At 35.7% G+C, this 13,424-nt stretch overlaps 1 protein-coding gene across 1 annotated transcript; it reads right to left on the bottom strand.

Annotated features, from left to right (window-relative positions):
- Positions 1-7,797: 7,797 nt before the first annotated feature.
- LOC122055004 (brassinosteroid-responsive RING protein 1-like) lies at positions 7,798-8,352 on the bottom strand. The gene has a single exon (XM_042616407.1). The coding sequence runs from the start codon at positions 8,350-8,352 to the stop codon at positions 7,798-7,800; it is 555 nt and encodes a 184-aa protein (XP_042472341.1).
- Between the last annotated feature and the right edge of the window lie 5,072 nt (positions 8,353-13,424).

Raw genomic sequence — 13,424 nt, 5'->3', positions numbered from 1 at the left:
AAATGACTAATCTACACATACTACTCAAGTATACGTTCACATCTAAATCTACATATCAATCTAATCATGCTGAAATATATGTATTAATCTAAACATGCATGCATCCATTATACAACACAAATGATAGGTCTAATGTGCATAACAATGCAGGAATTCTAAGTACATGAAGTCATCTTATGAATTAAATTATTTACATGAATAAACAATCCCAGTAGTCTAAATACAAAGTATCTTAATAAAATCTTAAACTAAATCCCAAGGCTTCTATAGTCCGGGCATCACACATCCATCCGCACCTCCTTGCCACCTTCCTTTGCTATAGCTTTTCCTTTCCTTTATCTGCAGTAAAAGGAAAAAGCAACTATAAGCAAAATTGCTTAGTAAGCGCTATCTAACTCACAAAACTCGAATATGCATGTAACTGGAAGAAATCTAAAACTGAATGCTCAGAAAAAAATACTACTCATACTCATCTAACAGCAAAGGAAACAAAGCATACCGGAATGCTAAACATGTAAAGCAAATCTAAACAAACACGCTAGCATAAATGAAAACTGAACTTGCTGGATATTAAACTTATGTGAAGCTTATTTCTTTTGTTTAAAAACTTATATTTTAATTCTTCAGAATAATAAGTTTAACTGAACTGTATTCACGTAACTGATTTGTGAAGTTTTGAAAACTATTCTCATAATAGATAAAAAATAATAATCATGCTGTTGATGGACCCGACAACTGTACTTGCTATGAGCGCATCTCTAACTAGACCCGAGGTAGCTAGTCCCGAATCTAGTAGGGTTAACTAGGTTATCTAAAGCTAGGGACGACTATGGGAGCCCAACCCAAGGACAACTAAGACTCCAGCACAGTGCCACTGATAAAAGTAAAATATTGATTTATAAGCTGATTTATATTATCTCGCTCTTACTAGGTTATCTGAACCTAGAGCTAGGTTATCTGAACCTAGGGGCGACTATGGGAGCCCACCCATTGGACCGTAGCACCATATGAATTGAAGCAAGACTAAGCATGCTATATATAAAAATTGTAGATTTAATAAAAAAAATGCACTATAAGCTTAATTAAAATCTGCAAATCTAATTAAGCTACTAGAGATCTAATTGGATCTTCCAATGCTAAACCATCAAAACTGCAATGCTATACAATTCAAAATCTACATACAAGCCTAGTAAAAATCTGTATTCAAACTTAGATAAATCTGCATATCTACTTAACCCAAATTCTGCACTATAAAGACTTAACCAAACTGCACTATAATCTTTTAAAAACTGCACTATGAACTTAACCAAAAATTCGCATACAACTTAACAAAGAAAATTCTGCACTGCTCTACTTAGTAAAAGTCTGCACTGCTCTTCTTAATAAAAATCTTCACAAAGTAAATTGCATTATAATCTTACACAGTCTGCACTATAAGCTTACAAGAATCCACATAGGAGTAGAAATCAAACAAGATCCCTTGTGCTAAAACAGGGACAGCAAGTTGAAGCTACCTACTAGCCTATCTAAGGAAAAACCTTCATCCATACCTATATGGAGAAACTACCCACTAAACGAAAAATAGGAACCTTGAATTAAAGCTACAACTCCCAATTTCAATCATAGATGTTCGAAATTCATACGAAAATCCTATAGGAGACACCAGTAGAAGTAAGAACATCACATAATTCCCAGATCAAAACACGAACTTCATGGGTAACACAAACCTACCAAAAACATCACGATCTTGGTTCCGAACCCAAGCTATTAAGAAGAAGAAATAGGACTGGTAAACCATAAATCCATGCCTTACTAACAGAACTTAAAATGACACAGAGAATACAAAACATCCATAATCCACCAAGTGCAACAGTTTCCATATGAACAAGAACTAATCGGAACCCGAAACCCCCATGAAGAATAGGAACATCCTCACCCAATTTATCCAGCACGAGTTTGAGTCCAGAAATTCGATCCTTCAATAAGAATCCAAACAAAATCACATTCAATCACCAACTCATGGAAATCCCGAAAGGAAAACATCACAAGCCGAAGTAGGAACTTCTCGAAGGACAAGCCACAACCTATTTCATCAATCAGACCTCCAAGGTAAACACTTCAACATCTCCTAGATTTCCTACCCCCTTACCTCACAAATCTCACCCTCTCATAAGGAGATGAACTTGCCACGAGGAGGACTGTTCATGCTTGGCAAGGAAGTAAAGAAGAAAACAAAGTTGCGGAACTACTCCTACTGTAGGTGAGTAGCAACTTACAATGGTTTCTTGGACTCACAACTGAAGAGAAGACTTCTAGGGTTCGGATAACTTGAAATCTCCGGCGACTCCTTGCGTCTCCTTGCTCTCCTCGACAAGGGAACCATGAAGACTGAAGAGACTTCTCGGATTGGACCTTGGCCGGCCGCCGGAAAGCAAAACCCTAGCTTCTCTGCGTCTCCGCCTGAGCTGAGGCCGACGTCGCGCGAGAGAAAGAGGAGAGGTAAGAAATTAGGTCATGGGAGAAATCAAGCCCTAAGTTCCTCTCTTTATAACTTAGGTATTTCTGTTATCTACTACCATATAAATATTTTTCGCTTCCCTTCTTATCAGAAACACCCGCTTGAGCACTTGGTCAAATGGAACAACTTAGGGTTCGGGTCGGCTGGAGCTTGTGGGTTCAAATCTCGGCTGAATCCCTTTTATTCCTATTTATTTTCCGTTTATTAACTACTACTTAAATAAATTTCTCTCTTCTTTTAATCAGCAATGCCTGCTTGGGCACTTGGTCAGTTGAGACAACTTAAGACTTTGCTTAACCGGAGGTCTCCGGTTCGAACCTCAGCTTAATTTCTTTATTTTTTTTGCAACTTATTTCTTTTGATAAAAATAGCAAACGAACTCCAAAAATTACATAAAAATACTCTAAAAATTTCTAAAAATCTCTAGAATATTTCTAAAGTATTTCTAAATATTTTTAACCACTATTAGAACTCATAATGAGGAAATTTGGGTCGTTACAGAAGGTGCCTTGAAGGGAGAGCTGCGAACAGAGCAAAAGGCTCTGTTCGCTGTAACAATTGGGATTAAAGGCATCTTCCATGCGTTATGGAGAGCGTCTTCAACTAACTGAAGGCACCATCAGTTGGTTAGGGCAGAATTTTTTCCACCCTTCTAAGGGCATCTTCGATTGTATCGGAAGCACCTTTGGTGGCGGTCATTTTAGTTTTATTTTTTTTAAGCTATTAAGTTGAGTTTGAGTTAATTTAATTTTAATTTGATTTGAATTAATTTGAATTTAATTTTTTAATTTAAATTTAAATTTAAATTTAAATTAATTTTAATTTAATTTTAATTTGTTTTTAATTTTAATTTGATTTTAATTTAAATCCTTGTCATTCCACCCGATCTATATTTTCAATCAAGAAATCCTATAATTTTGTGAGATGAGTTAAGTTAAATTTCAGGATTTAGTTTAACTTTGTGTTAGATTCAAGTTTAGCTTTGGATTCAACAAATAGACTTTTTTTGGATAAACTTCTATGTAGTGGTGAGTCACCTGGACATCATTAGAGTAATCACGCCTTTGAAAATTTTTAAATAGTCTTATCCACTAAACTGAATACAAAACTTTGGTCTAACTAGTTAAAATTAGTAAGGGGTAGTTTCAGTTAGTTCCACTAAACCAAATGTACCAAGTCGAAGCCACATCTTCCTAGACATGCATAGGCAGAGATTCCCTAACCTACTATCATCCAAAACTTCACCAGTACTGTTATTCTAGTCTTAATTACCCAGCCGAGTAAATTATTAATTTTTGGATGTGCCAACTAATTTTGAGTCTCATCCTGAATTACTGAGCTTTTAAGTTATACTTTTGTGTTGATTTACTTTATAGTTATAATAGACTTGGTTATAATTTGAGTTTAGATTAATTTTATTTTTGTTTAATTTAGGTTTATTTGTTTTTGTTTAATTTAGGTGTATTTGTTTTTATTCTTTAGGTTTACGTTTATTTTTGAAGATTTAATTTTTGAATTTAAGAGTAAGTTATTTGATTTATTTTTTATTTATGTAGTGAATTTTATTTTTGGTACATAGTATTGATTAAGTCCTACTTGCGTGGTTAGACATCCTTCGAAACCTAAGCTTTGGTTAATTTTTATTTTGAGTTAGAGTTAAAAATGATTTTAATGTTGAGTTAGACTTGTATCCGAGTTTGAATTTATTATACATAGGTCTTTGGGATCCAAGTATCATGTTTTAGATACTTGGATCTTGAGGTAAACTTTTCCAACTATTCTTTTAACTCTTTAACTTGATTTTTCAAAATAGAATTTTCTTCCTTAAGATTTACAACTTGAGTTTCTATTTTGAACTTGATCAGTTAAAGATATCAAGTTCAGTTGTTCCTTAAGGATGTTATTTTCCTTAAGGAGGAGTTTAGCATGTTCCTCTGTTTTAATTAACTTTTTGTTTAGGCATGAAATGATTTTAAAGAAATTTGTAGTGTAATTAAATTTTACCCCAATTGGTTCGTCTGAATCGGATGTAGATCTATTGCTCAACTTGTATTCTGACTCATCTTCTTGATCTGTTTGACCTCTGGTTACCATTAGTGCTAGGTAACTTGTTTGCTTCAATTCGTCTGCTCCTAATCCGTCCGAAGAAGACTCGTCCCAAGTTTCCTTTAGTGCTTTCTTTTGCTTTGTCTTCTTGACTTTGTCTTCATTCGGGCATTCGATCATGTTTGAAGCGCCCCTTCTTATTGCAACTGTAGCATATGACATTTGCCTTTGAGTTGTTGAATGTGGACTTGGACATCTTTTTCATGTCACGTCTAGTGAAGCTTTTCTTACGTCTAGTGAACATCTTCCTTACTAGGTTCACTAATTGCTCTTCTTCTTCTGATTTAGATTCAGATTTAGTTTCAGCTTCAGATTTAGCTCCCTTCAAAGTACCTGTAAGAAAAGCAATTCCTTTCTCGACTTTTGGACCGTTAGTTTGTTCATACAACTCTAATTCACAAAATAATTCATCCAACTTTAATTTTGAGAGGTTCCTTGAAACCTTATAGGCATCTACGATCGATGCCCATAGTGAGTTTCAAGGGAACGAGTTCAGAGCATACTTGATTACATCTCAATTCTCGAGTTGATGTTCTATCATGTGTAGGCCGTTGAGGATATCCTTGATCCTCACATGTAGTTGGCTTGTGATTTCTCTGTACTGTATTTTAATATTAAATAAAGAATTCAATAATAGATCATGTTTCATTACCCCTTGAATCGTTAGTTCCTTCATGTAGTTCAATGAGCTTGTCCCATAGCTCCTTTGCATTCTTATGCGAGTCGACTCAATTGAGTTCTTCTTTTGTGAGTCCGCATTGGATTTTATTTAACACTTTTGAGTCAATTTGGACTTTCTTCATATCCTCTAGACTCCATCTTTCTGGATCAAATGGTACTTTTGTTGCTTTGTCTACAAGCACTCGGTACCCTTATCAGATAGTGAATCATTGCTTAAAGACGACCTCCATCCCTTTCTTCCAATACTGAAAATCATTTTCATTGAAGAGTTGAGGACAAGCGGTGATGAATCCCTCAACTTGGGTCATTTGATTACTTAAATTGAAAAGCTAAAAGGACGTATCAAGACTTAGTCTTGGATTAGTAGTGCTTGAGAGAAAAAAAAATGTACTCGAGTGGTGTTGCATCACTTTCGAGTAAAAACCAAATAGAAAATAGTTATATGAAAAGGTAAATTTTACCAATTCAAATAAGATACGTTAAAATAGAAATCCGTAAAAGAATTAAAATCGTTCCCCTAACTTGATTGGTGGTTGCACCAATTCATAGCAGAACCTGCTCTAATATCGCTTGTTGGATCGAGACGTGCGTGAGAGGGGAGATGGATCATGTGGTTTTCAAAAATCTTATATTTTTTATTTTTAAATCAAAGTACGTGCAGCAGAAATACAAATAAAAATAGAAAACTAAAAGATACGGTTCAGTTTTACTTGGTTCGGATCCTTTGGCGACTCCTACTCTAAGGATTAGAGCCTGCAAACCTCTCAATGGGTAATCCACTAAAACACCTCTTCCAGAATCGCTAGAAGAGGGGATCGAGTATAAAAAGAATCGAAAAATGTAACAAGCTACATTTTCCGCTTGCAGTAATTAAGTACAGGAATTAATACTTTGTTACCAAACATGTTTTGTAGGTAATCGGCTCGAGCTCGGTGTTTGGTCGGCTTCTCGGCGGCACTCGGGCATAACAGAGTTGTAGTAAAGCAACAGTAGGAAGCTGGAGTAGTCGGAAAGCTAATCGGACGCGTAGAAGCTCGTATAGAAGTTATGTTTTGAATGTTCCTCGAGACACCCTTATAAAAAGTTTGGAAGGCACCTTCTATAGCCTTGAAGGTGCCTCCAACGTATCAAATCTGATCCTGAACTCGTTATCGTTATCTGCGACGAAGTCTAAATTTTATCCCTTGGAAGGCGCCTTCCATAGCACCAAAGATGTCTTCTATAGCACCAAAGACGCCTTCCATGAACAGTGTGAAGGTGTCTTCCAATGCTTGAAGGTGCCTTAGTATTGTTCACCTGAGGTCTTTTTGCTCCTTTTGCCCTGCGAGTTAAGTTAGTCCAACATGATAATATCTAGTCTGCAAAATAAAATTAGCACAATAATAATATAATTAATTTATGACTTAGACTCTGTCCTCTAGAGCCAATCAGGGTCTAAATTTAGATTTTCAAAATATACCTAAATTGGACTGACGTCTACTATCCCCTCAACCAGGACGCATCCTCACTTAGTCACTTTCCTCCATTGACTTACTTCTACTTACCGTGTGTCAAGTTACTTCCTTGACTTCAAACTAACCCATCAGGTCTTCCTGCCGAAATTGCATATTCGGACTTCATCACTCGGAAATCGCACATCCTGATCTCCTGCCGGAATCGTACATCCAGACTTAGCCACTCGAAAATCAAATATCCCAACTAAACTTCCCGTCTGGTGCCAAGTCCTCTTGACCCGTCAAGTTAGTTAATCTTACATACTCGGTAACAAGATTAAATTACGATAACACCTAACTTAACTTATTTGTCATTTATTTTGAGTTAGTCCGTTAATATAAATTGCACCAACAATATATATACCATTGCTAATTAGCAATAGCTTTGTATATTTTGTCGTGAAAAATGTTAGTGATAAAAATCTCAACAATAAAATATACTTCGTTGCTAATTACATAAGCGATGGAATAAATCGGTCGCTAAATATAGGATTTTTTTTCTTTGTTTGTTGTGCATCACATTCGACACTACAAGGTGACGGACACTACAAGGTGACGGACACTACAAATGGCTTCACGTTATTCTTCCGTCGCTTCACCTTGCGAACGAGTTTTCTTTCCTCCAAAGCAAAATTCTCCAATAAGCCAACAATGACAAAGACAAAGAACAACCCTTAGACGCGCTTGAGCTCCCTGTTACATTCGAAGTCACATATAGAACGGATACAGGCTCCTACACGCGAGTCGCGACAAATTCCTTCCTTTTTTCCTTTGTCCTTCTCCCTTGATTTCAAACACATTTCAATCTCAACTACCTGCATTGACACCAAGTCAAAATACAAAGTATCTGGACAAGTAACACCGGAACTTCTTTTTCATCACAAGTAACCCTCCACCCAACTCTGTTGACGAATGAATATATCTATCGAACATGTTTTTTTAAATATATATTAAAAAAGGTTAATTTGATAATTAAGTAGAAATAAATTTTAAAAAATCTCACTCCCGACGCCCCCAACTATGAAGGAAGCTTCCCCATTTGCCATCCTTTGAGATAGTAGGCAATAGATCTGCCCGGCACAAAGGGCAATTTAGTTGACCCGCATCCATCCATCTATCGATGCACTCCACGTGGAAGGCATGGATACAATTCTTGAGCTCTCGAACCTTCTGCTTCGCCTCCAAATTGCCTAGGCAAACAACACATCTTGGCCCATTATCATGGTCATCATACTCATCTTCTTCCACCTGGTACTTATGCGCTAGGCTAACGAATTCCACCACCTTTAGCTGCTTCTTGATCTCAAAAGTAGGCTTCGTCAATGGTGAAACCTCAATACCATCTAAGAAGTAGAACTCAAACTCTTCCAAAGGAGAGATGAGCGGCTCGAGTGAGTCATAGAGGCCAAGGCAGTAGAGGGCCATCAAGATGGCAAATTTAATATAGCCGAGGAAGAGGAAGAAGAGCACAACCGGCTTCGGCACCACCAAATACTCCTTCGAAGGGAAGCCCATGACGATCCCTCTACTAGAGAACTTTGGGTGGTTGGCCATCTCCTTACTTGGTAATGGACCATTTTATAGATAAACAAATTAAAATAAAATAAAATAAATTAAAAACAAGGTTTATCATTTGCATATATCTTGTCAAATTCTAGGAAAAGTCGGGTCAACAATGGAAGCTTATCAGCATTCAACACGTGCATCATATGTTTTTATTTTCTCCATGGGTCCGTGGAGTTAGTGACTCGTAACGACAAAATCTAAGAAAGATTTTTTTTTAATCTAATATTTTTTTGATTAAAATGATAATATATTATCATACAAATTTATTTTTTTGGTTAAAATATTGTAGATTTAAATTTAATTAATCTTTTAAATGTTGAAGTAGTTGGAATGGAGTTGCGTGAGTGGTTCAACAACTATATATGTATAATTAACCACTAGGGGTGGTTGTTGAGAACGACGATAATTAAGTGATGAATTGTGATTTGTATGACTAAAACATTATACCAAATAGTGGTAGCAGGCCTGGACTTTTAATGTAAATTGTGAGGCAAGTACCTCGGGTCCATAAATTTTAGGGGCACCAAAATTTTAAAAATTATATATATCAGAGCAGTTGTAAGTGCACCAAAACAAACTCCATGGTCTTACAGTTGATATCAGAGCAGTTCCTGAATAGATATTTTAATTTTATTAATATTTACTTATGATATATTGTTTTGGATGATATATTTTTTATCTTTTATTTCTAGAATTAAAAATGTTGTTATATTTATATTGATTGAAAAATATATGAATGTCAAAATTTGAGGGCACCATTTTTTTTGTTCGCCTCAGGCTCCAAAATCACAGGTCCGGCACTGAGTGGTAGAAATATTCCATCGCTATTATATCATTAATGATAAATTGTAGTTGATTAATAATAGAATATGTATCGTGATTGTCACTTAGGTGTGGATAAATATATAAGATGTGTCACTAATTTTAAATATCCATCGCTCTATTAAGTGATAGAGGTGACCGGAATGAAATTTTCGTTGAGAAATTAGCAATGAATAATTTAATTTTTCGTCGCTAATAGATTAACGATGGCAAATAAACTTCTGTTGTTAAGCCTGGAGAGTATCGATGTTTAACATGGCTAGTGCCAATTGTCTACACTTAGCAATGGAAAAATAACTTTTCGTCGCAACTAGAGATAGATATTTAAATAATCCGTCGCTAATTTATGCTATCGCATAGCAAACACTTTCTATTTTTCCTCATTTTCCCTGTTTACATTTAAATATAATCTACTACAATCATCACAAACTATGATTTTCACAATAAACGCATAAGTCATCGAAACAAAACTCATAACAAACTTACTACACATCACAAATTACAATATAATAAACTCACTCCACATCATAAATTACATTTCAACAATCTATATGAATTAAAATGTAAAATGAATACATAACATTAAATTCAAAAACAGATCCAAATCTAATAAACAAAAATCTATAATAGACCATCATATCCAATACAAGATAAAGTCCATCATATCCAATACAAGATAAAGTTTACATCATCCTAATCAAAATAAGGAACAAGCCAAAGTTATCAAATACAATTCATCCTAATCAAAATCTTAAACAAAATAATCTCTTATCCTACATTAAATTTAATTGAGATTAGTTATGAATAGAAGATGCGATGTTAAACTATAAAAGATATAACTACTTATCTTAAACTGATAAACAAAAGCTAGTGGACATTATTTAAAAATATATACCTATGCCCCTAGATAAAAATATATAAATTCTAAAATTGATCATAGAAATGTATAATACAATCAGATATGCATATAATTATTAAAAAATAACATTATTTTCACTGAAATTAAAAGTTAAGATAAATAATAATATACCTCAAAATGATCTACTAAACAAGAGAATGGTTGAGATCCCGGGTCTCCTTGGACTCCAAACGATGTAGGTGGCACATCTATGAATACGGAGAAAAAGTCGCTACAATTGCTTGCATATGACGAATTATAGCATCAATCTCAACTTGTCACTACTGCATCTCTCATATCTCTACGTCCCTTCCAACCATCGTCTCCTCCAACGACGATAGTCAAGTCCACAAATTCTCATTTTCCTCCTGCAATTCTCGTACCTCACTAGATGAGGAGGAACTAGGACTACCCCTGATCCCTGAAGCCATCATCTGCTCATAGATAACTTTGGCATGATAGTCAAGCTCGTAGAAGGAGGTCTTCTTCCTCCCACCAACGATATCATAATAAATGTCATTAACTACATTGATGGAAAGAGGTTGTGACGCTTCTCCCTCTGCCCTACGCTGAGATGCCTCAGCAACTCTAGTGGGCATTGCTTCCTATGTCAAGGTAATAATTTTATTAACCTGCACATAAAGTCTATAAATTTATTCATGAAATTTATTATTCTTATGTTAATTGCTGAAAAACGTCGATCAACAAATAACCCATCTTTCTTCTTATGAGTTTTGTTAAATATCTCCCAACAAGTGGGAGATCTCTATAATTCAGCAACTTGTGTACAAAAAATATAAATTTAATAAAACTAATAATAAAACATATGTAAGAAATATTTATATAACTTAATTTTAAACTTACCAAGTCAGAGGCATACTCCACAATCTAACAAAATCCAGCAATATGCTTTGTGGATTTGGTGATTGGCCTAGTAGGCTCTGAATTACGATCGCTTCGAGCAATCACTAAATTGTCCTGTCAATGCTAGACATCCCAAATGGCTCTCCAAGACGACCAAACTACATCAAAGACCTTGGATAGCCTAGTACTCCTCTACCTCCACTTGTACAACATGTCCCTGTACAATTTAGAGAAGTAGGCATTCCAAATATTTTTGAACATTTCCCCTTGGCCCTCCTCCCAAACATATCTTTTCTACAATAATATATTTTGACAATTAGTATCATGTTAACTATAAATACGTTTTCTATTCAAAATACTTGTAAAAAATTCACCATAATAAAAATTCTACATGTCCTTGTCTATGAGCCACTATGTAGTGTTAGTTAGAGCCCTAGAGCCAATCATTTGATGATTGTATTTTGGACTTGTTGTATCATATTCTATATAAATAAAGACATTTGGTTTTTGGTTATTATACTTACTTGTATTGGTGCCAAATAAACTAAGTATAATAACGTCCTTGAGTAGAAGGTTCTTACCTATATCAATCGATTGGTTGAATCGATAGTGAGATGATATAGGGAACACTACTCTTAATCATTCCTAGTCGAGTATTAACATTCAGGGATAATGTTAATGCAATAAGACTAGCATGTAAGTCAACTCGATGACTTGATCTCACAAGTCATGGATATAGAGATATCAAGTTGACACATGGGTATGCATTAGAGAATGTATACTGAATGACCCGCCATGAGAAAGTATCATGGATCGTTAAATGAGTGTCATATACTTTCTCATGTGACTATTAGTATGACTATTTGTCCTTAGACCTGAAGTCACCATGGTTCCCTACATAAGGAGTTATGTACTTTGGTTTCGTCAAACGTCACCCGTAACTGGGTGGACTATAAAGGCGATTACTGGGTATATAACGAATTATGCAGAGGGATGTGAGTGATGTAGATGAGATCTATCCCTCCCATATGACGGGAGTGACATCGGTATTCTTGATAGAGTTAGACCACGAAGTGCATGGCCATGCCCAAATGAGTCAACATGAGATGTTGAGCTCATTTGATCGAGTGAGTCTACTTGGAGTTCAAGATTTAGATTGATTAGAGGATGACACGGTCTATGCCTTACATTGATCAATCTAGATGTCTAGGATAGAAGGACAATGTCACAAATTGTGAGGAGTCACAATTAGTAGTCACAAGGTGATGTTGGATCTCAACATTCTTGTAACTTGGGTAGTAATGATGTATTGCTAGATACCGCTCATTACTTATGCTTCTAAATGAGTTTAGGGGCATTGCCAACGTTACAAGAACCTATTGGGTCACAAACAAAGAACAAGTGGATGGAGATTAGGTTCATATGATGAACCAAGATGATTAGATTCATTTGATGAATCGAATTGGATTAAGAGTAATCCAAATTGGGCTAATTGAGTTGGACTCAAGTTGATTCATGTATTCAATGAGTCTAATTTAGATTATGACTCATTAAATCAACTTAATTTAATGAATTAGATTCATTATATTAAGTTGGCTTGAATCAAATGGTTAGATTAGATCAACCATGGAAGAGATTTGGTCAAGTTTGACTTGACTTGAGAGGAAGAGGAAGAGTCAAGTTTGACTTGACTAATTGCCACATCATTAGTGAGATGACAAGATGTGGACCAATGATGATGCTCCACATCATCATGGTGTGTCACCTCATGGAGGTTACAAGCCTCCTTTCCCATTAATGTGGCCGGCCACATTAAATGAGTGGGAGTTACTCATGTGGTCGACCACACAAGAGATTGAATAGGGAATGAATTTGATTCAAGTCTCTCATTCATTTCATCTCCTTCCTCTAGCCATTCTCTTCTCCCTCTCCTCTTTCTTGGCCGTGAGTTTCAAGGAAGAAACAAGGTGAGTGGTTTTGAGTTTCATGAAAGAAAAATAGAGTGATTGTCACATAGAAGAAGAAGAAGAGTGTTCTTGTATTTCATCTTCTCTATTTTTCTTTCCAATCCCATCCGAGAGCCCTAGAAAGTGCTAGAACACTTGGGGTACTCTCTTCTCCATCCTTGAGTGTTAGAGAACACATCTTGTTCGTGTGGATATCACTAGAGAGTTGTCTATGTTGACAACTTCGAGATCCGGCGTACCTTGGACTTGCGGGATTGCGATGGGCACGCATCGAAGGTATAAAATGTTTTTCCTTTGTAGATCTACTATAGATCGAAGTTTAAAACTCGTACTCATATTTTTTAAATATATCCTTCGCACGAGATCTAGTGGCATGGGTGATTCGGGGTTTCCGCAACGCGAAAACGCTGTTTTCGTGGCCCGAAAAACCCAACAGTGGTATCAGAGCCACGTGCGAAGCTTGTACGAGTTTAGTTTTTGTTTTTATGACAAAAATTCAGTTCTGTGAT

Source organism: Zingiber officinale, chromosome 3B (assembly GCF_018446385.1).
Source record: "Zingiber officinale cultivar Zhangliang chromosome 3B, Zo_v1.1, whole genome shotgun sequence".
Lineage (NCBI taxonomy): Eukaryota > Viridiplantae > Streptophyta > Magnoliopsida > Zingiberales > Zingiberaceae > Zingiber > Zingiber officinale.
Note: the sequence above shows the minus strand (reverse complement) of the source record. Positions and strands in the feature narration are given on the sequence as shown.

What these genes read in the sequence shown, in the direction of transcription:
- LOC122055004 (XM_042616407.1), bottom strand. Translation starts at nt 8,352, where the DNA reads ATGGCCAACCACCCAAAGTTCTCTAGTAGAGGGATCGTCATGGGCTTC.